Source organism: Thalassophryne amazonica, chromosome 1 (genome assembly GCF_902500255.1).
Source record: "Thalassophryne amazonica chromosome 1, fThaAma1.1, whole genome shotgun sequence".
Classification (NCBI taxonomy): domain Eukaryota; kingdom Metazoa; phylum Chordata; class Actinopteri; order Batrachoidiformes; family Batrachoididae; genus Thalassophryne; species Thalassophryne amazonica.
Window position 1 is genome coordinate 124,242,136 of NC_047103.1, and position 27,401 is coordinate 124,269,536.

Consider the following 27,401-nt stretch of genomic DNA (forward strand, 5'->3'; position numbering starts at 1 on the left):
AGGATATGGCCCCGGGCGCTACAATATATGCACTCCTGGTAGTGATCCTACACTCTTTCCTCGATGGTTAATTTGGTCCTGCTGAGCTGCATGGATTTGTCAGCAGAGGGTGTGGTTGCCCCAGGGAGTGTACTACTGGTGGATCCCAAGGCAGGAGTGGGAATGAGTCGTTGAGGGATGTGAGTGAAAGATTCTGCCGTTTCCCCCTCAACTGGCTGTTTTTATTGCTAGGGAAATCAACTGATCTAAGCATTCTGGTTCATCCCAGATAGCCAGACTCTTTATGTTGTTTGGCAAGTCCATTTAGAAAAGTGCTCTGCAGTGCCAGGGAATTCCAACTGGCCTCCGCTGCCAGAACCCGGAACTCGGCGGAATAGTCTGCGACACTGAGATTCTCCTGATGAAGAGACAACAGCAGTTTGGAGGTCATCTGCCTGTGCATCGGATGATCAATGACCATCTGAAACTGCTGGACAAACATGGAATATGTGTTCAAAATAGGTGAATTTTAGCCCCAGAGGGCTGTTACCCCAAGCTAAGCACCCCCCCCAGAACAAGTTGATAAGGTAGGTGATTTTACTCTGATTGAGATGATGGGCATGTGAAAAAACTAAGAAGCATTGTAACAAAAAAGAAGCACAGGTGTCTACTGTACCAGAGAATGCTTCTGGATGACAAATAGTGGGTTCATGTGTAGTGCTGGCTTGTGGCTGAGCTGGTGGTGAGGGTGTAGTTGGTAATGGTGCAGAGATGGAGGTGATCTGGGATAACTGATTGGTGAGTGTGGATACCTGAGAGCTCAATTGTAATACCTGTAAGGATATGATGTTGATTGGTGAGGCCTTGGATCTGATACTGTTGATGGCCAAGGAGAGTCCTCCTATGAGCTGAGGGTGTGGTGTAGTTGTTCTGCTCCCACGGAGTTCCCGAATGAGTCAACCCGAATGAATCAAGATAGAACCCAATAATGCAGGAAGGTGTAGTGAAAAGCAAGGTTACAGTTTATTGAATGACAAGGAAAAATTAATTTGGTATGTTGGTTAAGACACCGGAGCTTGGAGATACAGGCTGGACCAGAACCAGGCGGCCTCAAAGGCTTGATATTCCTTAGGGTCACCGTAACATTGCCACAGTTTTTAAACCACCATACTTTTCAACAATATCAAGCAGGACGCATACCCTACTACAATCCCCCTGCTAAACCATGCCGTACTATCCGACATCTCCAGGGGACTACATCTCTGCAAAACAAGAGTACAAAGAAGCAAAACAGATATGTTAGATGCAAATAAAAAGTAATAGCGTCAGTCTACTATCAAAAGAATTTTCTCTTTTTTAAGACCTAGTCTGGGAATCTTTCAGGAAGCACCCCTCTATTTTGTCTCATAGAATACTTTGGCTCCTGCTCTACAGCTGCAACAGGCACATTTGCATCATCAGTATCATGGCTGGCTGGTGACTTTGCTTCTTTCACTGGTTCATATCCTCCATTACACTGCCCATCCCCCTCTAGGATCTCACAATAAAACCTGTCCTTACTGGAAGTAGGCATGTGTGAGGGGTTGATGGTGGGACTGTAAGCAAGGCCACTGTAAGAATGGTGTACCTCTTCCCTACACCTGTGTGTGGACTATCTTGGGAGTGTGTTTAAAGTGCACTTTCAGCTGGTCTGTGTGAACTACTTTGCTGTGACCCCGTCTTTCTGGCCTGATAGTGAATACTGGAATATCTGTATCATTCTGCATAATTACTATGTATGGTATAGGCTACCTGTCCTGTATTTTGTTTCTGCCCTGGTGTGTGTGGTTGCGTAACAACAACTGGGGCTGACAAGGGCACCATGGGAACTGCAATTGTAAACCCTCTTCCACCTTCTGGATGCACCATGATTTGTGGCATTGGCACTTCAACTGCTGTCTTAAGTGTTTCATGGTGACTTTGCATCCATTCATCCAGGACCTCCGCTTCATCATCCTCCACATCTTTGACTGCCAGGACATCCATGGGTAGCCTAGAATCCTGCCCAAACATCAGGTAAAATGGAAAGTAGCCTGCTGATGAGTGAGTATGACCAGCTCAGGTATGTACTTGTTCCATTTCCTTTTCTTTTCAGGGGGTAAGGCACCCTGAAAAGAAACATGTCGTGCATGGACATGTGCATGGTTCTGTTGAACCATGCATTGCCTTGGGGGTGGTACAGTGTGGTTCGACTCTTGGCTATGTCATAGACCTTACAGAGTTTCTTGATGACACTGGCCTCAAAGCAACATCCATGACCAGAATGCAGCTGAGCTGGACAGCCAATGTAGATGATCCAGTGCCTCAGAAGGGCCTTGGCAGTTATCTGATCTTTCATGGATAGAGCAACTTTGAGCCTGGTGAACATGTCTGTCAATACCAGGACATTCTCTTATCATACTGGGCTGTGGTCAGTGACAACAGTGAACTTGGAGTATCTGAGATATTCTTTAAACTTCTTAGTGGCAGCCACTTTCAGTGCCAAAAAACTCGAGCTTGAAGGCACTGTAATTCTTGTCATTCTTCTCTGACCCTCGCAAACCTCGACTGGCATAGGCTATCACTTGCTCAACTACCCCCTGCTTTTGGCTGAACACTGCACCTAGCCCATGGAGACTGCCACCAGTCAACAGGATGAATGGGAGGCTGAAGTCTGGATATGCCAGCAGGATTGGAGGCGATATCAGGCAACCCTTCAGCCTCTTAAATGCTGTCTGGCACGCCTGTCCATTGGAAAAGTGCTGTTATCCTACGCTTTGCTTGGTGGCTTGACTAGGTGAGCAAACTGATGACACGAAGAGTCTGTAATAGCTTATGAAGCCCAACACCTGCCTGGCATCCTTGATGCTGGTGGGAACATGCCACATCTTCAGGACTTGAGCCTTCTATTTATCCAACCTGATCCCCTCCGTAGAGATCACAGGTCCAAGAATTTCACTTCCGACTGCAGGAGGAAACACTTGCTAGGCTTCAATTTCAGGTTGTGATGTCTCAGGCGCTGAAATATTAGCTACAGCCTAGTGTGAATCAAAGAGCTAACTACAACAAACACAGTCAGCTGATCAACTTTGAAAAAACAAGATAAATGGCCGTGGGTGAACTAAACAATGGGGTGAACTAAATGACATGTTTACTGCCCAATATATCACCTTGCAAAGGCTTGCTATTTCTTAGGGTAACCGTAGGCCATCAGACTGTACAACTCCTCACTCAGAGGGAGGAGTAACAGGAAGACAGAGGATGGGAATGAGAGGATCAGTAGTAGCCAGTAAACCAGTATTGATCAGTATGTGTGGTATTTACATTGTGTATTTATATTGAAATGTTTTTTTCTTTTTTACTTTCACTTTTTATATTCTGTGTGCTTCTTACCCTATGTGCTGATATACAATGCTGCTGAACTCAATTTCCCTGAGGGAGTCTTCCCAAGGGATCAATAAAGTTCTATATAATCTAATCTAATGTTATATTTTCTTTTATCCTGTGTCATCTATAATAGCCAAGTGGCCTCTGTGTGCATGTATGCGTGCATGTGTATGGTTTTGATCACAGAGAAACTGGGGAGAGCTGACATTTGCCTTTTAGTATGCTTTGGGTCAAGGATGAATGCTGCGAAAACAGAAAGTTGATAGGACTAAAGTTTTTGGAGAAATTAGCGATATTAACTAACACTGAACAATGGATGTTGTGCTGCAATGCACCATGGATGTTCAGGGTTTTAAATGTTATTATAGTTCATGTTAGTTTAATAGTGTTGTTAGTGTTATTGGCGTATTGTGTTTTTGCAGTTCAGTTGGTTTAGTCAGTTTAGTTAAGTGTCATATTGCTGTTACCATGAGTGAGTTAAGTATCATGTTGCTTTTACCATGAGTGAAAAGTGTAGTGCATTTTTGCATTTGAGGTCTTCTGCCACGGCTCAGTTTGTGGGTGTGTAAAAATAAAAGCACCTGCTTGCAGCAGAATGCAGAAAAGTCAAAGCTCTGTGTGTGTGCATATAACTTTGATCACAAACAAACTGGGGAAAGCTGACATTTGCTGTTTGGTATGCTTATGCATTTTGGGTCAAGGATGAACACCGCTGAAATGGAATGTTGATAGGGCTAATTTTTTTGGAGAAACTACGGATATTAACTAACAACACTGAACAATGAATGTTGATAATTACATTCTGGACTCACACACCATTCCAGCAGGGGGCCACAAATCATCTATATATTAAAAGTGTGCATGCCAGCCTGCATGATTTTATTTAGTAAGTTCAATGTAAGTACATATTATAATTGTACATACGTTAAAATACATGGATGACACAAGAAAGTGAAAACATTTACTTCCATTGTGGCCCATTTAGAAATCAAATGACAAAATAGAAATAATAATAATAATAGTATGTATATAACAAGAACCTAAACAATTTATACATGTGTTAAGACAGTAAATTAACATTAACAAAAAATTGTAATTAACAGGAAATAAAATTGAGCTCCATTTCTAAAAACTGTTGAGGTCTAAGGTTCTAAAAACACTCTGGACTCACACACCATTCCAACTTATTATAGAAACTTTGCATAATTTATTACCACCCTTGACAAATGTCAGCTACCTATTTTATAAACACTACTCAATCTAGAGCCCATGGAGCCCCATGGGCTTTTATTTGTCTTCTGCCTCTTATTTCCGTTGCCACTACTCCCTTGCGCCAACATTTATTTAAATCACTATACATTTCATCAATATCAACAATAGCTTAAACTGACAAGCTTTGTCATGGTTTGTGTTTTGATCACATCTCTAGTGTATGTTTTCTGCTCTCTTGGTTTGTGTTTTCCTTGCTTCTCTTGTGTGATTCTCTGATTGGTTGGCCACTGAATTCTGTGATGCTTTTATTCTGATATGTCTGTTTCTTTTGTATTTCCATCAGCTTTACTTGCTGTCCAGAGGCTTCTAATTTCATGCGCACACTCAGCTCCTTCACTGATTGAGTCACACTGTTTAACTGTCCACAGCCCTTCACTCCACTGCCAGAATGTCTTGCCTCCATGCCTGCTTTCTGGTGATGTTTCTCTGTGTTTGATCTTCAGCTGCTAACCCACGGTGCCAGTTGTTTCTCCCTGCAAGCAGGTAGGCCCCTGATTGGTTCTTGACTGGTGTGCCTGATGTGATTGATAATGGTGTTTGTCCCTGTTTCTCTGGACTCAATTCCTGCCACCCTCATGGACACTGACAGTTTCCAAGGCACCAAGCTTATACCTGTGTCCTCAAACATCCAGTTAGCCTGTTTCCACATGAACACCATTGTTGAACATGTTTTTTTTTTGTGTTTTTGCTAGGCCAGGCCCATCGGCTGTGAATGAAAGCTGTTTAAACTATTCACCAGTGTGGTTCTCTGCTCATGGATTCCCAGACAAACCTGATGTGTTACACGGTTGTCATGAATGGGGGAAAGTGGCTATAGAGACCAAAACGTTTTTTTTTTTTGTACTTGTTTATTTCTGCTAAACATGATTTCAGGACAAATTACATGTTACATTACATATTACACACTCATATGCATATTGCATATGACTCTACATATTAGATATTACTCCACAAAATGTAAGTCTGTTTCTGTTGTTTATAAATGAATAAAATATCAAATGACATGGATCTCATGAACTCATAAACATTCATTATTTGTATACTATGTTACATAGTACATTATGTATAACATATTACACTACATACATTACATATTACTCTAGAAATATACACTCAACAAAAATATAAATGCAACACTTTTGGTTTTGCTCCCATTTTGTATGAGATGAACTCAAAGATCTAAAACTTTTTCCACATACACAATATCACCATTTCCCTCAAATATTGTTCACAAACCAGTCTAAATCTGTGATAGTGAGCACTTCTCCTTTGCTGAGATAATCCATCCCACCTCACAGGTGTGCTATATCAAGATGCTGATTAGACACCATGATTAGTGCACAGGTGTGCCTTAGACTGTCCACAATAAAAGGCCACTCTGAAAGGTGCAGTTTTATCACACAGCACAATGCCACAGATGTCGCAAGATTTGAGGGAGCGTGCAATTGGCATGCTGACAGCAGGAATGTCAACCAGAGCTGTTGCTCGTGTATTGAATGTTCATTTCTCTACCATAAGCCGTCTCCAAAGGCATTTCAGAGAATTTGGCAGTACATCCAACCAGCCTCACAACCGCAGACCACGTGTAACCACACCAGCCCAGGACCTCCACATCCAGCATGTTCACCTCCAAGATTGTCTGAGACCAGCCACTCGGACAGCTGCTGAAACAATCGGTTTGCATAACCAAAGAATTTCTGCACAAACTGTCAGAAACCGTCTCAGGGAAGCTCATCTGCATGCTCGTCGTCCTCATTGGGGTCTCAACCTGACTCCAGGTCGTCGCCGTAACCGACTTGAGTGGGCAAATGCTCACATTTGGCACGTTGGAGAGGTGTTCTCTTCACGAATGAATCCCGGTTCACACTGTTCAGGGCAGATGGCAGACAGCGTGTGTGGCGTCGTGTGGGTGAGCGGTTTTCTGATGTCAGTGTTGTGGATCGAGTGGCCCATGGTGGCGGTGGGGTTATGGTATGGGCAGGCGTCTGTTATGGACGAAGAACACAGGTGCATTTTATTGATGGCATTTTGAATGCACAGAGATACCGTGACGAGATCCTGAGGCCCATTGTTGTGCCATACATCCAAGAACATCACCTCATGTTGCAGCAGGATAATGCACGGCCCCATGTTGCAAGGATCTGTACACAATTCTTGGAAGCTGAAAATGTCCCAGCTCTTGCATGGCCGGCATACTCACCGGACATGTCCCCCATTGAGCATGTTTGGGATGCTCTGGACCGGCGTATACGAGAGCGTGTACCAGTTCCTGCCAATATCCAGCAACTTCGCACAGCCATTGAAGAGGAGTGGACCAACATTCCACAGGTCACAATTGACAACCTGATCAACTCTATGCGAAGGAGATGTGTTGCACTGCATGAGGCAAATGGTCACACCAGATACTGACTGGTATCCCCCCCCCCCCCTCCATTAAAACAAAACTGCACCTTTCAGAGTGGCCTTTTATTGTGGACAGTCTAAGGCACACCTGTGCACTAATCATGGTGTCTAATCAGCATCTTGATATGGCACACCTGTGAGGTGGGATGGATTATCTTAGCAAAGGAGAAGTGCTCACTATTACAGATTTAGACTGGTTTGTGAACAATATTTGAGGGAAATGGTGATATTGTGTATGTGGAAAAAGTTTTAGATCTTTGAGTTCATCTCATACAAAATGGGAGCAAAACCAAAAGTGTTGCGTTTATATTTTTGTTGAGTGTATATATATATATATATATATATATATATATATATATATATATATATATATATTAGTGTTCAGAATAATAGTAGTGCTATGTGACTAAAACGATTAATCCAGGTTTTGAGTATATTTCTTATTGTTGCATGGGAAACAAGGTACCAGTAGATTCTCACAAATCCAACAAGACCAAGCATTCATGATATGCACACGCTTGAGGCTATGAAATTGGGCTATTAGTAAAACAAAGTAGAAAAGGGGGTGTTCACAATAATAGTAGTGTGGCATTCAGTCAGTGAGTTCGTCAATTTTGTGGAACAAACAGGTGTGAATCAGGTGTCTCCTATTTAAGGATGAAGCCAGCACCTGTTGAACATGCTTTTCCCTTTGAAAGCTTGAGGAAAATGGGACATTCAAGACATTGTTTAGAAGAACAGCGCAGTTTGATTAAAAAGTTGACTGGAGAGGGGAAAACTTATACGCAGGTGCAAAAAATTATAGGCTGTTCATCTACAATGATCTCCAGTGCTTTAAAATGGACAAGAAAACCAGAGACACGTGGAAGAAAATGGAAAACAACCATCAAAATGGATAGAATAACCAGAATGGCAAAGGCTCACCCATTGATCAGCTCCAGGATGATCAAAGACAGTCTGGAGTTACCTGTAAGTGCTGTGACAGTTAGACGCCTGTGTGAAGCTAATTTATTTGCAAGAATCCCCCGCAAAGTCCCTCTGTTAAATAAAAGACATGTGCAGAAGAGGTTACAATTTGCCAAAGAACACATCAACTGGCCTAAAGAGAAATGGAGGAATATTTTGTGGACTGATGAGAGTAAAATTGTTCTTTTTGGGTCCAAGGGCCACAGACAGTTTGTGAGATGACCCCCAAACTCTGAATTCAAGCCATAGTTTGCAGTGAAGACAGTGAAGCATGGTGGCGCAAGAATCATGATATGGGCATGTTTCTCCTACTATGGTGTTGGGCCTATATATCACATACCAGGTATCATGGATCAGTTTGGATATGTCAAAATACTTGAAGAGGTCATGTTGCCTTATGCTGAAGAGGACATGCCCTTGAAATGGGTGTTTCAACAAGACAATGACCCCAAGCACACTCGTAAACAAGCAAAATCTTGGTTCCAAACAACAAAATTAATGCCTCGCAGATGTGAAGAAATCATGAAAAACTGTGGTTTAGTGATTCACAGGATTGCTAAAAAAGCAGTTTGAACATAATAATCGAGTTTGTAGCGTCAACAGCAGATGCTACTATTATTGTGAACGCCCCCTTTTCTACTTTTTTTTACTACTAGCCCAATTTCATAGCCTTAAGAGTATGCATATCATGAATGCTTGGTCTTGTTGGATTTGTGAGAATCTACTGGTACCTTGTTTCCCATGTAACAATAAGAAATAGACTCAAAACCTGGATTAATCTTTTTAGTCACATAGCCCTACTATTATTCTGAACACTACTGTGTGTGTATCTATATATACGAGGTCTATTAGAAAAGTATCCGACCTTATTATTTTTTTTCAAAAACCATATGGATTTGAATCATGTGATTACATCAGACATGCTTGAACCCTCATGGGCATGCAAGAGTTTTTTTCACACCTGTCGGTTACGTCATTCGCCTGTGGGCAGTCTTTGAGTGAGGAGTGGCTCACCCTCTCGTCGATTTTTTTTTCATTGTTTAGGAATGGCTCAGAGACTGCTGCTTTGTTTGATCAAAATTTTTTCAAAACTGTAAGGCACAACTGAGTGGACACCATTTGATAAATTCAGCTGGTTTTCCGTAAAAATTTTAATGGCTGAGAGATTTTGGTCTGGTAGTGTTGCCGTAAGGACGGCCCATGGCGCCTGACGGCGATCTGCGCTTCGAGGCGGCAGCATCTCACCGTTTCAAGTTGAAAACTTCCACATTTCAGGCTCTGATCCAGGAAGTCGTCAGGGAACAGAGAACTTTCAGAAGAAGTCGGCATGAGGAGTTTATTCAGACATTCCATTGTTAACGGATATTTTGTAATGAACGTGCGGGCAGAGTCGCATGTCGGGCCGGACCCGACCGCGGGGGGTCGCGATAGGAAAAACACCTCCGTTGGAAACCTTAATGGGCAAGTTGGAACATGCCCAAGCTGTTAAACAATTTCTCAGTTACTCACTTGTTGAAAGCCATCAAAAGCCGCCTGAATTTTACAATTGGGTTTTCAACACGGAGGTGTTTTTCCTGTCGGGCGCACACAGATTTGCTGAGTCGTCACGGAAACGACTCGGCGAATTTGCGCGCACGTCTTTCATTAAAAAATGTCCTTAAACAGTGGAATGTCCGCATAAAGTCCTCATGCCAGCCTCTTCTGAATCTTCTCTGTTCTCTCACGACGTCCTGGGTGAATTAAGCCTTAAATTAGGATGCTTTCAGGTCGAAACAGACCGACGACAGCGCCTGGATGCGCTGCACGATGTCTTGCTCTGTGGGAAGTCCTTACACGGACAAACACCCCATAATCTCTCATCAGCCGTTAAACTTTTCTCCGAAAACCAGCTTAATTTCTCGAATAGTGTCCACTCGGATATTCCTCACAGGTCCAGAAAAAATGTTGATAAAGCAACGTGCACCGTCTCGAGCAGCGTGTGAAACAAAGGAATTCAGCTGAGAGGGCGGGACCACATCTCACTCAGGCCTGCCACAGGGAAATGACAGTCCACCGACACGCGTGAAAAAACTCACGCATGCGCACGAGGGTTCAAGCATGATTGGTGTAATCGCACGTCATTCAAATCCATATAGTTAAAAAAAAAATAAAAAGGTCCGTTTATTATCTAATAGACCTCGTGTGTGTGTATATATGTGTGTGTGTATATATATATATATATATGTATGTATGTGTGTGTGTGTGTATGTATGTGTGTGTGTATGTGTATGTCTATATATATGTGTATATGTGTTGTAGCTCACCATGGGCAGCATGGTGATTTAGTAGTTAGCACTGCTGCCTCACAGCAAGAAGGTCATGGGATCGATTCCCACCTGGGGCCTTTCTGTGTGGGGTTTGCATGTTCTCCCCATTTGCGTAGGTTCCCTCTGGGTGCTCTGGCTTCCACATCCAAAGACATGCAGGTTAGGTAGACTGGAAACATTAAATTGTCCATAGGTGTGTGAGCAGTGCGAATGTTTGTTTGTATATATGTGGCCCTGCAACAGACTGACATCCTGCCCAGGGTGTACCCCAACTCAGACCCTGTGACTGCTGGCATAGGCTCTAGCTCCCCCGTGACCCTTAATTGGAGTAAAAGGATAAAGATGAGTGAGTGAACGAGTTCACCACATAACAATGCTACGAGCCACTCAAGGTTATGGGTGACAAAAGACATAGCTGATGCAGCTGTTAGTTATGATAATGATGATAAAAGAGATTGAGAAGGCGGTGACGACAAGGATGAGGAAAATGCTAATGATGAAGATTGCGATTATGCTATGTGCATGAACTGTAACAGAGGACAGCAGTTTGACTGATGCTATGTCTGACAGGCCAGTGTCAGGGCTGGTGTGGGTCGGTACACAAAAAGACAGTCCAAGAATAGCAACAGTAACCGAAGCATTTGGCAGAGACAGGTTCCAAAACAGGCAGACAAGTCAATACACATAAAAACAAAAAACAGGGCTGTGAAAACTCTGAAGACACACACTCAAAAGAGGCACAAGCCACAACAATCTCACAAGTGAGAGAGGAAGAAGGTGTGACTAATGAAGGGGATGTGATCAGGGAATCAGGGTGATCAGCAGGTGTGTGAAGAAAGATCCAGAGAGAGGTGTGGCTCACAGGGAGGGCAGACAGGAGGGAAACACCCAACACCAAACACACAACACAAAAGAAATCCAGCCACCAAACTCCAGTGGAAAAACTAACAGCATACCCAAAACAGGAAACAATAAACCGCACAGACCCAATCATGACAATGTCAATGAAAGATGTTTAATGACACTGGACTTAAACACCAAGGCTGTAGTGAAAAGGAAAGCAGTCCTTTGGTAATTTTTTCCATAATGAAGCTGTTCGAGGAAAGAAACCACCAGTGTGAAACTTCCATCTGGCATTCAGAATATGGAGGTAGTAAGGATGGTTTGCCTAAGCAGGGGTGGTGGCCAAGTGGTTAATGCGCTTGGTTTCAGTTCGGAAGGTTCTGGGTTCAAATCCCACCCCTGCCACATTTCTCCATGTAATGTGGAGTTGCGGTCAGGAAGGGCATCCGGCGTAAAACCTGTGCCAAATCAACATGCAGATCCACCTTGGATTGCTGTGGCGACCCCGAGTGCAAACAAGGGAGCAGCCGAAGGGACTTACTAAGGATGGTTTGCCTCCATGGAAATGGTAAATAATAAGAGGTGGTACAAGTACCCCACGCTCTTCGAGCACTTGCCATAAAAATAGTGATAAAGCAAAGACAACGTACATCTCTTCTGAGGGACAGAGGCTGAAGTGTGGAAAACAGATCAATTTGTCAGCTTGTCAGTTTCCTGTTAATATTGGTTCCACACTGCTAGAATGTTGTCTTTAACATGTTGTCTCATTGCTGTTACTTGGCTTTAATTTTATTCTATACTTTCTTCAGTCTTTTGGGGTTTGTGGCAGGTCTCAATTTTGCTCCCTGCCATGTTTTTGTTCCCTTGCCTTCTCTTGTAATAAACAATATTTGTGATCCTCCATTTCACAAAAATCAATGTTGTTAACCTGCACTAGCAACCAGGAGCTGAGAATTTTGATTGAAAAGTTGAAAGCAACCATTAATTCTTTGTTTTTTCCAGTGCTGTGCTGCAAAGTATGTATGAAAGATAAAGTAAATATGTTCCTTTTGCGCTACTGTATCAACATTGCAGTGTGACACAATGGCCTCCATGAATGGACCCACTTTCATGTGGATATGAAGGACTCATTCTCAGCTTATGAAAACACAGATTCATTGTTGCAGGAATTATACACTAATGAACTCTAGTCGGCTTTAAAAGACTTTATAAAAATAATAGAATCTCTCGTGACAGTATGGACAATTGAGTTTATTGATTTGGTATTATTTCTTTTGGATTGTACATTGTGCACTATTTTGTTGTGATGAGAAAATTCAGTTCATTGATTAATCTCAAATGTCTGCTTTGTTCATTTGTATTATTGTATATATATATATATATATATATATATATATATATATATATGTGTGTGTATATATATGTATATATATATATATATGTGTGTGTATATATATGTATATATATGTATATATGTGTGTATATATATGTATATATGTGTATATATGTATATATGTGTATGTGTATATATATGTATATGGTCTGATGAAAAAAGCGGTCCTTTTAATTTTTTTCAAAAAATAAATGGATTTGTTATGTTTTTACGTCAGACATGCTTGAACCCTCGTGTGCATGCGTGAGTTTTTTCACGCGTGTCGGTGACGTCTTTCGCCTGTGGGCAGGCCTTTAGTGAGGAGTGCTCCACCCCGCCTGTCGGAATCTCTTTGTCTGAATAGCCGCTGCGGACGGCGCGCGTTGCTTTATCAACATTTTTTCTGAACCTGTGAGGAATATCCGAGTGGACACTATTCGAGAAATTAAGCTGGTTTTCGGTGAAAAGTTTAACGGCTGATGAGAGATTATGGGGTGTTTCTGTCGCTGTAAGGACTTCCCACAGAGAAGGACATCGTGCAGCGCTTCCAGGCGCCGTCGTCGGCCTGTTTCGACCTGAAAACATCCTAATTTAAGGCTTAATTCACCCAGGACGTCGTGAGAGAACAGAGAAGATTCAGAAGAGGCCGGCATGAGGACTTTATGCGGACATTCCACTGTTTAAGGACATTTTTTAATGAAAGACGTGCGCGCAAATTCGTCGAGTCGTCACGGAAACGACTCAGCGAATTTACGCGCACGTCTTTCAACAAGTGAGTAACTGAGAAATTGTTTAACAGCTTGGGCATATTCCAACTTGCCCGTTAAGGTTTCCAAGGGAGGTGTTTTTCCTGTCACGACCCCCCGCGGTCGGGTCCGGCCCGACATGCGACTCTGCCCTCACGTTCTTTCATTACAAAATGTCCGTTAACAATGGAATGTCCGAATAAACTCCTCATGCCGACTTCTTCTGAAGTTCTCTGTTCTCTGACGACTTACTGGGTCAACAGAGCCTGAAATGTGGAAGTTTTCAACTTGAAACGGCGAGACGCTGCCGCCTCGAAGCGCACATCGCCGTCAGGCGCCGTGGGCCGTCCTTACGGCGACACTACCAGACCAAAATCTCTCATCAGCCTTTAAAATTTTTACCGAAAACCGGCTGAATTTATCGACTGGTGTCCACTCAGTTGTGCCTTACAGTTTTTGAAAAAATTTTTATCAAACAAAGCAGCAGTCTCTGAGCCATTCCTAAACAATGAAAAAAATGACGAGAGGGTGGACGACTGCTCACTCAAAGACTGCCCACAGGCGAATGACGTAACTGACAGGCGTGAAAAAACTCTTGCATGCCCACGAGGGTTCAAGCATGTCTGATGTAATCACACGTGATTCAAATCCATATGGTTTTTGAAAAAAAATAAGGTCTGTTACTTTTATCACAGACCTCCTGTATATATATATACGAGGTCTGTCAATAAAGTAACGGTCCTTTTTATTTTTTTCAAAAACTATATGGATTTCATTCATATGTTTTTACGTCAGACATGCTTGAACCCTCGTGCGCATGCGTGAGTTTTTCCACGCCTGTCGGTGACGTCATTCGCCTGTGAGCACGCCTTGGGAAGGAGTGGTGCCGCCCCCTCATCAGATTTTCATTGTCTGTAAATGGCGGAATGAAAAGGACTTTTTTTCCATCAGAATTTTTTCAGAAGCTGTTAGAGACTGGCACCTGGAAACCATTCGAAAAAAATTTTCGAAAAGCTCTCCACAATTTCACTGATACTTACTGGACTGGTAAGCACTGAAAGCCGAGATAGACATGTCCAAACTTGTCCTCTGACACGCCGAAACGGAGGGTGTTCCTTTGTCTCGCTTCCAAAGCAAATCAGTCTTTACGTGCGAAGCCTCTGCGCGGCTTTCCATGACAAAATCTCTTGTTAAAAGTGAAATCTGCCGGAAAATGGCTGATGTCCAGCTCTTGTGATAACCAGAGAAAGTGCACACGACGGTCTCGTATCCACAGAGCCATCCGTTTAGAAATGGTCCGGTGGCTTGTGCCGCGTCGTCGCAGCTCGGAGCGTGGCGTGCTGAGCGTCCTTAAAGGGGTCCTTAAAGCTGTACTAACAGACCTTATTCTCTGTGAAGCCCGTAAAATTTTCACCGAAAGCCAGATAAATTTTTCGAATGGTTTCCAGGTGCCAGTCTCTAACAGCTTCTGAAAAAATTCTGATGGAAAAAAAGTCCTTTTCATTCCGCCATTTCCAGACAATGAAAATCCGACGAGGGGGCGGGACCACTCCTTCCCAAGGCGTGCTCACAGGCGAATGACGTCACTGACAGGCGTGGAAAAACTCACGCATGCGCACGAGGGTTCAAGCATGTCTGACGTAAAAACATATGAATGAAATCCATATAGTTTTTGAAAAAAATAAAAAGGACCGTTACTTTATTGACAGACCTCGTATATATGAGCCCAGTCTCTCTTTTTTGTGCTCCCGCCACGAAATTATCATAATTTTCATGATGGGTTTTTTTTTTTAACTCACTATTACTAACCCTACTCCTACCCCCAACCCTAACCATAACCACCCCCGACCCCCGCCTCCCCACTTCACTTTTAATTTCATGCAGCCATCACGGAATGAATTAGAATGAATTCGTGCTGCTGTTTCATCACAAAATCACAAACCAATATATTAATGTATATTTCAAGCTGCTGAATCACGACTTGCCATGAGACCAGGTTGAGATATATGTGTATGTATGTGTGTGTGTGTGTGTGTGTGGTAAAAGGGGTGGGTGTATATAAGTTTTTGCTTCTGCCTACACCCTGCCTACATAAAACGTTTTTTTTTTTTGATCGGGAGTTTTGCATGCTGAATTTGTGTGCCGAAGAAATCATTTATTCATTCTTTCATTCTAATGAACAGGTGTTATGAATGCTATATTCCATTTATGCAAATGAACACCCCTAAATCATACGCACTGTAGCTTTAATGAAACAGTCTGAGTATTATCCATCTTTCAAAGACATTGTTTGTCTGCTTTCACACCACAAGACTATAAAGAGAATGAAGAATTTACCTTACAAGCTATGTCCAAAATTTCCACTTCAACAGCTTCCTGATCCACCACCCGGGTGCATCTGTAGGTCAGCTCTGCAGGGAAACACAACCTTAATGACGTCATTAGAGCACTGAGAGCTGCAGTTATATAAGTAAGCATTCCTGCTTTCAGTTCTTTTCTTTTTTTTTTTCCATGTCAGTGGTATTTACGGTAACATGGATTTACTTCTGCCTTACCCTTTTTATGGTCGTATTCACCAATGAAGCGCTTGGTTATGAAACGAACACACAGAGCTGGAGACACAAAACAGACGTGACCACTAGAAACTCAACTGCCAAAATGTAGCACAAAACAATATATTTTTCTCATTCAATCACAAAAAAGACGTTTGACCTACACCATGATCTGTAATCAGAGCTGCATCATGTTCATGTTTTACACCTCAGTCATAACCTCTTTGGCCATAAATGTTATTTAAACAAGAGTGTTCTGTGTGTTTGGGTGGAAGATGTCTGGATGGGTTCATGTTTGTTTGACTTCTGAGTCTGGCTGATGGTTCACTGTGCTTGCTTTATGCAGGACAAATTCATTAGTTATTTAGTCTTGAGGCTGGGAAATAACTGTTTGCTGTGCATGAATATCATATCTGTCCATTTCAAGTTGTGTCCACGACTTGCAGAAGAGACCAAGAAAATATATTAAAACATTAGAATGCTGTGTATGGACATAATATGCAACATTAAAAAAAATCTGTGCAAACTGTAAGAAACACATCACTTGTTTGTACTGGTATGAAGAACAGAATTGTCTCTGAGTTCATTTCACCTGTTGATGAGGATGGGCCATTCCATATCCCTTGCCCTATCAACCCTTTACCAGCTACCCACTACCAGTGACCATGTCCTTTTCGAGGTAGCCATTCGGACAGATTGTCTAACTCTATGTTGTACTTGTCAGGAGAAATTCCATCCTTCCGTACATCCTTCCAGCACACTTTCATACCGTAAAAGTCACAAAATCGAAGTTTTTGCAGATTAGTACTCAGAGGTCAAGCTTGGTGTGCCAAAAAATAAAATAAATAAATAAAATAAACCATGCATTTCTGACATTTATAAATGGCTTTTTTAAAACTGTATTTTGGGTTTTATCTGCTAGATGGCAACAAAGCTGCTCTAATGTGTGGCAACATCTCGATTTTTTTTGAAATGTTAAGTTTTAGCGAAAATAAGATGGACTGGCCAAAAAGATGGGCCAAAAATCGACTGACAGTTGTGTCCCTTGCCCTAATGGGCAATGTACATGATTTAACAAGAGGCACTTGAATTACCAAAATTCCAACAGGTTATAAGGAGCTGAGAATTTTGATTAATGTAGGATGTGCCTGTTGGCATTATGTCTCATTACTTGATTTGATTTGTCATTCTATTTATCTGGCCCTTGAGATCGAAAGACACAGAGGAAGAGTTTACAGAATCAAGAGATCCTTGGACAGGGGGTACTTTGATGGAGAATGAAATCTAAGTCTTGAGGGTTGTCGTACTCTCTGCCATACTGTATGGCTGTGAGACATGGATGCTATCCAATGACCTAAGGCTAGATGGCTTTGGAACTTGGTCACTTTTTAGAATCCTTAGGTATCACTGGAATAACGTCATGTTACACAGAAAGACACTTAGGGAGACTCAGATTAGGTGTACAACTTGCATTGTGAGGGAATGTCAGCTATGACTTTCTGGCCATGTGGCGCATTTCTCTGAGCATGATCTAGTGCACATGTGCGTCAGTGCTGAGGACCCCAACACACTGAAGACTATTCACTAAACAACTCCAATGTGTTATCAGTTCATCAACTTCTCAGTGGGTATCTATGATTTACGTATGGAAGGTTTATAAGTTAATATGCCAATGAAATTTTTGTTCATTCTAATTTATGCAGAGAACTGATAAAATGTAACCAGCCCAATGACTCAAGGGGTACTGATAGTGTGAGTATAAGGGTGATTCTTTAACTACGGGCACTATTGGCCTTGTAAATGTAATTTCCACCACACCATTGCCTTACAATATAAAGCACCTTGGGGCAACTGTTTGTTGTGATTTGGCGCTATATACATGTGCTCTGATGTCACTGTTTATCTCCATAGAAACTACCCAAACAATCTCTCATACAAACTGTTTAAAGGGACATTACAGTGTTGTGGTGGAAATTACAGCAATAGTGTGGGACAACTACATTTTGTTTAAAAAAAATCACAACAGTTGTATGACATTGAATACCCCAATTATGTTTTGATTATTTTACTGATATTTTATTCAGAGATATTTTAAAACATTAGAAAAAACGTTTCTTTACCATTCATTTTTACCATTGAAGATCAAAAGTCTGGGTGTGGGACAAGCACAAAATGGCAATATTTGCATATAATGATGCTGAAAAAAGGTGAAAAAGTCATCATAGACTACTAGAACAAATTTCGTAACACACTTTCATTGTAAAGATAACTATAAAAGTGTGAAATTTCCCCTTTTTTTCTGTTTTTCATACAATATGATCAAAGGACATAAGTGCCCGTAGTCTAAGAATCACCCATAAACATATGAGCTATTCTGTCCACAGACAGAAGTAGCTATGATCTCATGTCAATATCATGTGCAATGTGATAGTCAGTGTATACTTTTGCCTGATTTCATTTGTCAGCGTGACCATCATCGCTCCAAGAAAGGGCTCAGAGCTGATCCTTGAGGTAATCCCACCTCCACCTAATTCCACAAACAATGCACCTCCTTCTGGCCTTTTCTATACTTTTCCATCAGGACTCTTAAAACAAATGTTCCCATCTGCAGTGCTCTTTGAAACCATACTGCTGTTCGCAGGTCTTCACTTTTTCTCAGCCCAGCTTCTACTCTTTCCCATAACTTTATGCAGTGGCTGATCAGATTTATGCTTCTGTAATTACTACAGCTCTGCACATCACCCTTATTTTTAAAAATTGGTACAACACTCTTTCTTCACTCCTCAGGCATCCTCTCACTTTCCAAGATTTTATGACAATTTGGTAAATAACTTCTCTGCCATCTCTCCTAAATTGACCATGTTGACGTGTTGATTCCAGCAGCGTGCTTAACTTTTTTCTATGCCAAGTAATTACAGCCAATCAATAAATACTTGCCTTTTAAATATGGTTTAATTACGTAACCTCATCTAAAAAAAAAAAGTTGTGTGCAACTGTACATCAAATGCAGAAGGTAAAATAATTAATAAAATTGCTTAACTCTGTCAGTTTAATCTTGAAAAGGAAACCAAGTTTTACACTCAAGGTTCAGTCATTAGTCAAGATTTATATAAAGTCATGTTTTAAAACGTTTGTATGATTGTGCTAAAACTATCAGACTTGTGTGGAGGGGGACTGTGTGGAAAGGGTCAGCTCCATCAGGTTCCTGGGAGTGCAAAGACACCCCAGCAACCACCTGTTTGACCTACTACCCTCCGGCCGACGGTTTAGGTCAATTAAAACTAGGACAAACAGACTCAGGGACAGCTTTCTCCCCAGAGCGATCACTGCGCTGAACAATAACAAGTCGCTCTAATCCGCACCTTTCAAGTTTCTTGTTGCAATATCTGTAAACCATGTGCAATTTTCCCATGCAATATGATTCCACAGTTGTATATAATTCTCATTTTACATTTTACTTGTTTTTATTTTATTTTATTTTGCCTTATGTTTATATTAGTTGTACACATACTCTGAATAATTTACTATTAAATTTCACTATCTTTTATATTGGCTAAAAATTACTCGCACTGCGAAAAGCAGCTTTTTGGAGTTGCACTCAAATCTTGTAATTCAAATTACAATGACAATAAAGGCGATTCTGATTGTGCTAAAACTATCACACTTATTGCAAAAGGTGGCAACAACTGGATTTGTCATGGAGACACTTTCTGCTCTAAAGGGAATGTATAACCTGAATGTTCAAATTTATGGGCCACTACTGCAGTGCCGAGGAGGAGAGTTTTGGCCAGATTATGTGTTCACTGGGTTCATGTCTTGGACGTGGTAATACTAGGACTTCAATGTGTTTGGTCTGGTGTCTGTTAATGTTGTGTCAGTTGTTTGTCCGAAATTCTAAAGTGTTCTTGCTGTGGACTGATGTGATTAAATCACAGGATGTCCTGATCAGAATTGGCCCGATAAAGGTGTTTTATTGACTTATCGTGTCGGATCTATTAAACCCAATTTCCTAAATAATGCACATTTTCTCTCACTTTGTTTCACATGCACGGTGCCAGCAGCCAGTCAGCACTGCTGCTGAGTTCATGACAGAGCCACGGTGCATGTTCTAAAAGCATAATTACAGACTAATTCACCTTAAACATGAGTCACACAGATCAAACGTGCACGGCAGTCTCATTTAGTTTACAAGTGTATTTTGTTTGCACAGATCATAACAGTGCAGCTCATTGAATCTTCAGCTTGCAGATCGACAACAGCACACGTTATAAACAGTGTGGCACCCAATGTGAGTTTGCGCCGACTCAAATGTCATCCGGATGTTCAGTCAGTCTTTTAAGTGTTAGGTGCACATGCACGTGCTTGCACAAGGTGTTATTCAGACATAATTCATCAAGTCAGACCGCCACCGGTGGCACACTCTAGGTTACAACCTGTTCACATGTAAATGCCAACCACTTAAAATTGCCTGTGTTTCCTGCCTTACACATGTTGATGAACCAAAACCTGCATATATTAAACCTGTTCATACGTAAATGTCTGCCACTCAAAATTAAGCCCCTTTCACACCGGGGCTGCTTCGAGTTGCGTTGGGCGTCGTCATGACGACACCACGTGGAAGCAACTCAGTGCACAGATGATGCAGCTCAACGCCACAACAGTGCGAGGGATGCAAAGGACGAAGCAAATCAGACGCCAAAAATTAAACATATTTAATTTTTTGCGTCCTGTGCTCGATGCAAAAATTAAACATGTTTAATTTTTTTGTGTCCTGTGCTCGACGAAAAAATTAAGTGGTGTCAGTGCAAGTCAGAGCAACGCGACAGTACGCAACGCGACAGTACGCAACGTGACGGGGAGCCACACCCTCACAATACAACATTACCTGACGCCAATTTATGATTACTGCTGTGTTCCATTGTTCCCACAGTATAAATATACCGTGTACACAATGCAGTCAAACTACACGGTCAAAAAGAGCACAGAAAAAAAAATACTGATTGCAGCTGCTGCAGCTCCTCGCTCTTCTCTCACAAACGTGTTTAAATAAAGTCCATAAAAGTCCTGCTCACAGACTGATTGCCAGAGACAATACATGTCCACATCCAATAAAAAGTCTGGACATCTCCAGTCCACTCACGGATAATTCGTTCACATGCGCACATGTGAACAATTAAAAGAAAAAAAAACTGTCTGGCTGCAGGCAGTTAGTTCCTTGTTCTTCCCTCAACTCTCTCATCACTTTGTTTAAAAAAGGTCAAAAAGGACATAAGTCCTGCTCACAGACTGATTGCCAGAGACGGGACATGTCCACATCCAGACATCTCCACATTTACTCACGGACGGTTCGTTCATGCACGCACGCAGCTCGTGGTCAAAGGAAAAAATAAGCTATAACAGAACTCAGAGCGCAGACCTGCAGCTCAGCAGAAGAACAATATAAACTAGGAGAGAAGTCAGAGTGCACAGTCTGGCTGCAGCCAAACTGTGCACTCTGATTCCTCTATGCAGAGAATGTGCAGGCTGCGTCCTCACCTCCTCTCTCCTCCCTGCTGCGTGCACCTGACGCAGACATTCCTGCGTCATCATGATGCCACAGGAAGCAAGTTGAAGCAGACCCAGTGTGAAAGGGGCTTTACACTGTGCTCTCCACCTGATATGTTAATGAGCCAAAGCACACATCTGTTTACCCTGCAGGTCCCGTGCCGGGTGATGTTGTATTGATTTGTTTCCAATGATAATGTGTATGTGGGCTCTGATCACTCACTGCATTGTGCCAAGCGCATAACTGCCTGCACCTGCTGTTCATGTAATCAACCAGCCCGACCCCTTGTGTTCACTGTCAAGCCCAAAAGCCGGGCCGAGCCCTTTATAGGTTTGTGCACATGGAAATGTTTACAGTATACTTTTGTGTGGAGAAAGTGACACGCCATGCATGTTATACTGTAGAAATCGTCTCTTTTCCTTTCGTACGACTCACTTTCTACATAAGTTTATTTCAGACTGTGGCTGACAATATGACCAAGGTGAGCACCTTAAAGCAGTGATTCATGATGATTTATTTTTCACGTGTCTTGAAAATGACTTCATCTTTTATTAGTCACTAGCACAGCATAGCGTAAATCAGCTAACGTTAAAATGACCAAATGGCTCCTTTGTATATTTTATGACAAATATTTGTAATAATATTGCTTGTTGTGTGGTTAATCGGCCTGGCTGATCATCTAAGAAGCATGTGCTCCAGTTTTTCTGTCAAGTGAAGTGACAGCTACCACTACGCCGAGAGAGCCACCTTTGCTGTGGACATCAGACACACACACAGACACACACATATAGAGCCACAAATGCAACATTCTTTACGGAACAGATTGTCAATGTCCAAATATTTATGTATGTGACTGTAATATTCTGAGGAAATGTCTCTATTTCCTCCATGGCAGGAAAATAAACAGCTGACTTAAGTTAAATTGTTTATGCACTTTTTTTTCTTTTTTTTTTCCTCTTTTCTTATACAGCTATTATGACCATATGTGTAGGTGTGTGTGTGTGTGTATATATATGTATGTATATATGTATATGTGTATATACATTCTTTATTTTTAATGGTATAAGGGGAGGGTGCTTATAAGCTTTGCTTCTGCCTTCACCCTTTCGGCCACACAGGTTTTTTGCACGTTGTTTCTTTTATGTTTTGTTATTGCCTTTGTTGTTGCTCAGCTGTGTGCCGGATAAATAAATAAATTCAATTCGGGTTTTTTTTTTCTTTTCCTAACATTAACCACCTGCAATGCAGTAAATCAAATATGTGTTTCAGAAATAGTAATTTAATATAAGTAGTACCTCAAACAACTGCCCTAAATCCTCTTGCCCCAGTTGAAATAGTCAATAGTGTCACTTTTGTTCATCACATCAGATTTCTCCTAATGTGCTGATGTGTTTAAATGTGCTCAGTGAAGGAGTGTAAGAACTAGGGATGGGATATCGTTTTATCGCAACCTTTAGTATCAGCTGATACCGATACAATCCAGCACCTTTTTCCATGCCTTAAATAACTGATCTGTTAATAAATACATTTGTCTGGATGTACTTTGCTAGCCTATCTACTGAAGAAAATGTGACTGCATGACATACCACATCGCTCATACTTGAGACCAAGTTTCTACCAGGTCAGCCAACAGGGAATTTCCCCACTAGCCAAGCTAGTAGGAATTTCTTTTCAATCTTTCTTTTCAACCTCCTGGCTACACCCCATTTAAATATGCAGTTTTACGTAAATAAGCCCTTTGAGCAGGGATTCCCCATGACGTCACATCAGACAACATGAACACAGAAAAAAAATTAAGCTATAGATGACTGGAAATTATGTGGAGACATACAGGAACAGTTTATTCAGTGCACTGTTAAACGGATTAATCATGAAACTGGAAAAATGTTTGTGGGAGCTACGGAGTGTGTGTGTATGAGGCCAGCATGCAGAACAGCACACACACACTGACGTTAAAAAGCTGAGACGCACCTTCGCTAACAGTGTGACATTCACAATTTACACACGCATGTATTGACAAATACCAAACACAGGAAGCCTGTTAAGAAGCTCTGCAGCTCACCATCAAGCAAAAATAAAAAAATACATTAATAATCATAATAAAAACATATTTGAAAGTGCACATGCCCAAATGTAGCCACACTGGTTTACAGACAAATAAATTACACCAATACACTATTTACACACAAGCAGCTACTTAATTGCCCCTTGTGGAATTAACAAAGTTGTTTGATTGAGCAGCTGTCACCATGCCAAACACCAGCCTGATGCACATTTGCACATCACATACGATGTGAACATGTGTACAGTCAATAGCTCAGATTACATGGAACCAGCTCTCGCTGCAAATGGTGATTTGGAATGGGATGTATCTAGATGACTTTCGGATGATTGCGTTCCACACAGCTGGCTCGGCTCAAGGTTGACTGGCACACTCCTGACTGATCGGCCAGCTCACGCTGAAATGCCCATTTCCAGGAAGTGCAGCATGGTCAGTGCCTGTGTGGGCACAGGCAACCTCCTGGCTCATTTTTTTATTGTGCTCTGGGGCTGTCGGAGTTCTGCGCCCCAACTCCAGTAACAGTGGCCTTGATAATAAAAATCTGTTTATGAGCCAATTATTGTCATTTGCAACTAAATCCTTGCATTCCCTGAATACACGCTCACGTTGGATTGCACCATTTGTAAAATCCTCTAATGCAGCCACTGTTAGTGCCATTTTACACATCACTTTGCGCATGCTTTTAGATCCACCCATTTAACTGGAAACATGTGAGTGTTAAATGTCCATAAGTGTGTGTCTGATGTGCACATCACTGATGACTTCATGTTTTCACACTATAACGGTTCCCAGCATCACCTCTACGTGTCCACAGTGGAGCAATAGGTGTAGAAACGTGTGTACACCAGCCAGGAATTTTGCATGATGCACTGCACATTTCCACGGTCATTTCACTTTTGATACATCTGAACGATGGAGTGAAGACAGATGTATGGCAGGTTTTTGTGCATAAGCACACTTTGTACATGAGGCCCCCTGGTGTTTAGTCTCAAATGTGGTGGTGACAGTGGACACTTGAGTACTCGTATTAATGGGTCAGCTCCACAAATCTGCTTTAGGGAAGTTAACATATTTATTAAAGCTTTGAAAAAACACAACAGAATCCTTAATCCTACCCTTCTACACTGCTTTCCTCGAGTTCAAGTGAGAATGTGCCCACTGTTGCATATGCAGCCATTTGTTCTGTCTCTTCTGGATGTTGTGTTTTTGTGTTGTTATCTACCTGTTTTTCCTGTGTTCTGCACTCCCACAACCAAGAGTTTTACTAGAACCATGTTCCTGTTGAGTCCTACAAACCCTGAATGAAAACTTCAGAGAAGACAACAGAAAACAGGGTCAACTTTAATCCACTGCACAAAAGTACACATTTGGAATAATGTAATTATTTTGTCAAGGCAAATTTTACACCATTTGTGTACAGAAAGAAAATACCAAAAGTGTCCAGAATACTAAATGACATTGTTCAGAATGCAATATTATTATATGTAATAATTACTGTATCCTGTGTCCTGTTTTTACGAGATCACTTCTATAGAATACTGAGCTTTAGGTATGAAGAAGTAAAGTAGAAGAATTAACTCACTGTTCAGTTTCCAAACTTTGAGCAGTTGAGCAGACAACCAAGAGATGAAGTGACTTCAGTCCTCCTCTGTCTATGAGGCATCTCTCTCTCTCCTCTCTCTCTCTCTCTCTCTCTCTCTCTCTCTCTCTCTCTCTCTCTCTCTCTCTCTCTCTCTCTCTCTCTCTCTCTCTCTCTCTCTCTCTCTCCTCTCTCTCTCTCTCTCTCTCTCTCTCTCTCTCTCTTCTCTCTCCTCTCTCTCTCTCTCTCTCTCTCTCTCTCTCTCTCTCTCTCTCTCTCTCTCTCTCTCTCTCTCTCTCTCTCTCTCTCTCTCTCTCTCTCTCCTCTCTCTCTCTCTCTCTCTCTCTCTCTCTCTCTCCTCTCTCTCTCTTCTCTCTCTCTCTCTCTCTCTCTCTCTCTCTCTCTCTCTCTCTCTCTCTCTCTCTCTCTCTCTCTGCACATTTACTGTACAAGGGCACTCAGAGTTTATATTATGGCAGCTTATGTCTTTCTTGAAGGAGAAATTATTATCCCACAATCTATAGCATTTACTCCCATGACATTATTTTTGCTACCTTCACTCTGTGCTGAGAGAATTAAGAAACATTATGATAATAACCTGACTTAAGTAAAATGAAAAATGACACCCGGACATAATTAACTCCACGAAATTCCATAAGGGTGCTGGAGGTTATGGCATCCGGGAAGAAATAATCAAATTCTGAGGCAGATGCAGATGTGACAAGATCTTTTCTTCTTATCTCTTTCCTACATAGCCCCTGGAAGTGTCATCACTAAATGTTTTGCATGTGAAAAAATATCACTTTAAGTGACCTCTCCCGGGTTTCCGTACTCTGATGTTTAGCGGTTTGTCTTGTTTTCTTCGGTCTGTCTGTTTTTTTTCTTTCCTGCCTTGCAGAGCCGAACATTCTAAATGACTGTATGGAGCAGGCGGCTCTGTGGGATCAGTTCACAGGTCTGATTTTGGTTCTTTTTCTCACCCCCACATACCAGCTGTTAATGCCAGTTCAACCTTTCAACCACAAGGGGCAGAATAAACTCAGCTGTCAACGTACTTCTGAGACGCAAATCAAATGATTTTCTTTCCAACACCAACAAAATAACATATGATGTCGCACACTGCTCAACGTGGCGCTCTCGTGGAGCGACATCTCTGCTATTTTGGCTTTGTGGGACAGTTCGCCAGACTGCTTTCGCCTGACCCAGAGCTGAATTTGTCGACATGAGAAGATGCTCCTGGATGAGTGCGACTATTGACTTACGATCATTTAAGCATAAAAACACACGAGCTACACAAGTATTTTATTAACTTAGAAACATGCAAAAAAAAAAAAAAAAAAACTTTGATATTACAACATGTCTCTCTCTCTTTTTTTTTTTTTGTCTATATTACTGCTTTCAATGCATTTAAACCAGTCAAAATGACTCGCAACGCCTCGGGTAATAATTTTCAACAGCACCGCTATACTAAAAATTTCTGGAGAGAACCCTGACACATCTGAAATAATTTATAGTCTTACATTCCGGTGTCGCCGACCGAACAAAAATTGGTCCACCCTGCCTTCACTGTGCATGCATAATTTCTGTGCATCAGCCGCAGTTCACTGATTATCACAAGTTTCTGCTTAAACTGCACTCCAGTCATCATCTATATCTCAGCAACAGATATCTGAAGCTTTTGTACGACAATCATTTCCACATGAACTCAGCATTATTTCATAATAAAGATGGATGAAGTGATTATCATCTCATTTCTGCTTAAAACTGTCCTTAGAATGATTTAAGAGGTTTTACTTTGTCATCTAATGGTTAATAATCACATATTCCCTTTGATCTCGTTGGGTGTAGAGACACTGTCTCACATGAGCTGCAGTGGTCCCAAATGACGCATGTGCAGTGAAGGCAGGCGGACCAATTTAGTCATTAGTTTTCAAGTCATTTTACAAGACTTTTTTTTTGTCACACTTGTTATTCATATTCACTTGCATATTAATTTGTTTGATTTATTCAATGTACAGAAAATTCTTCCGGTGACTGTGACACCATCACCTGCACGTTACACCTACATGAAAGTTCACCTGTTTGTCACAGATATCTATGACAGATTCAATAAAACCACTATTATATTAGGTTTTTGGTGAAATATATTTCATTTTGCGATGTTTCAGAAATAAATGAAGTGATCCTGAATTCAGATCTGGATCCTGATCAACACTCGGTTTTAATGGGTATTTGAGTAATCCTGTTATAAACCAGCAATGACACACTGTCATATTCTTCATGGCAGAGGTAAGAAGTAATTTTTAAATAATTATGCAGCAGTAGTGATTCATATAGTACTTAACATTTTCTTTTAGAACATTATAATTTA

At 41.5% G+C, this 27,401-nt stretch overlaps 1 protein-coding gene across 1 annotated transcript in view; it reads right to left on the reverse strand.

The window, feature by feature from the left end:
• Nucleotides 1–27,401, reverse strand: part of zgc:110699 (uncharacterized protein LOC325371 homolog) — a 61,781-nt gene that overhangs the window by 17,809 nt on the left and 16,571 nt on the right. The window contains 3 exon segments of the mRNA XM_034174112.1: nucleotides 15,630–15,703; nucleotides 15,848–15,904; nucleotides 24,674–24,759. Of these exon segments, the coding sequence (XP_034030003.1) occupies nucleotides 15,630–15,703; nucleotides 15,848–15,904; nucleotides 24,674–24,725 (183 nt within the window). The 5' untranslated portion in view covers nucleotides 24,726–24,759.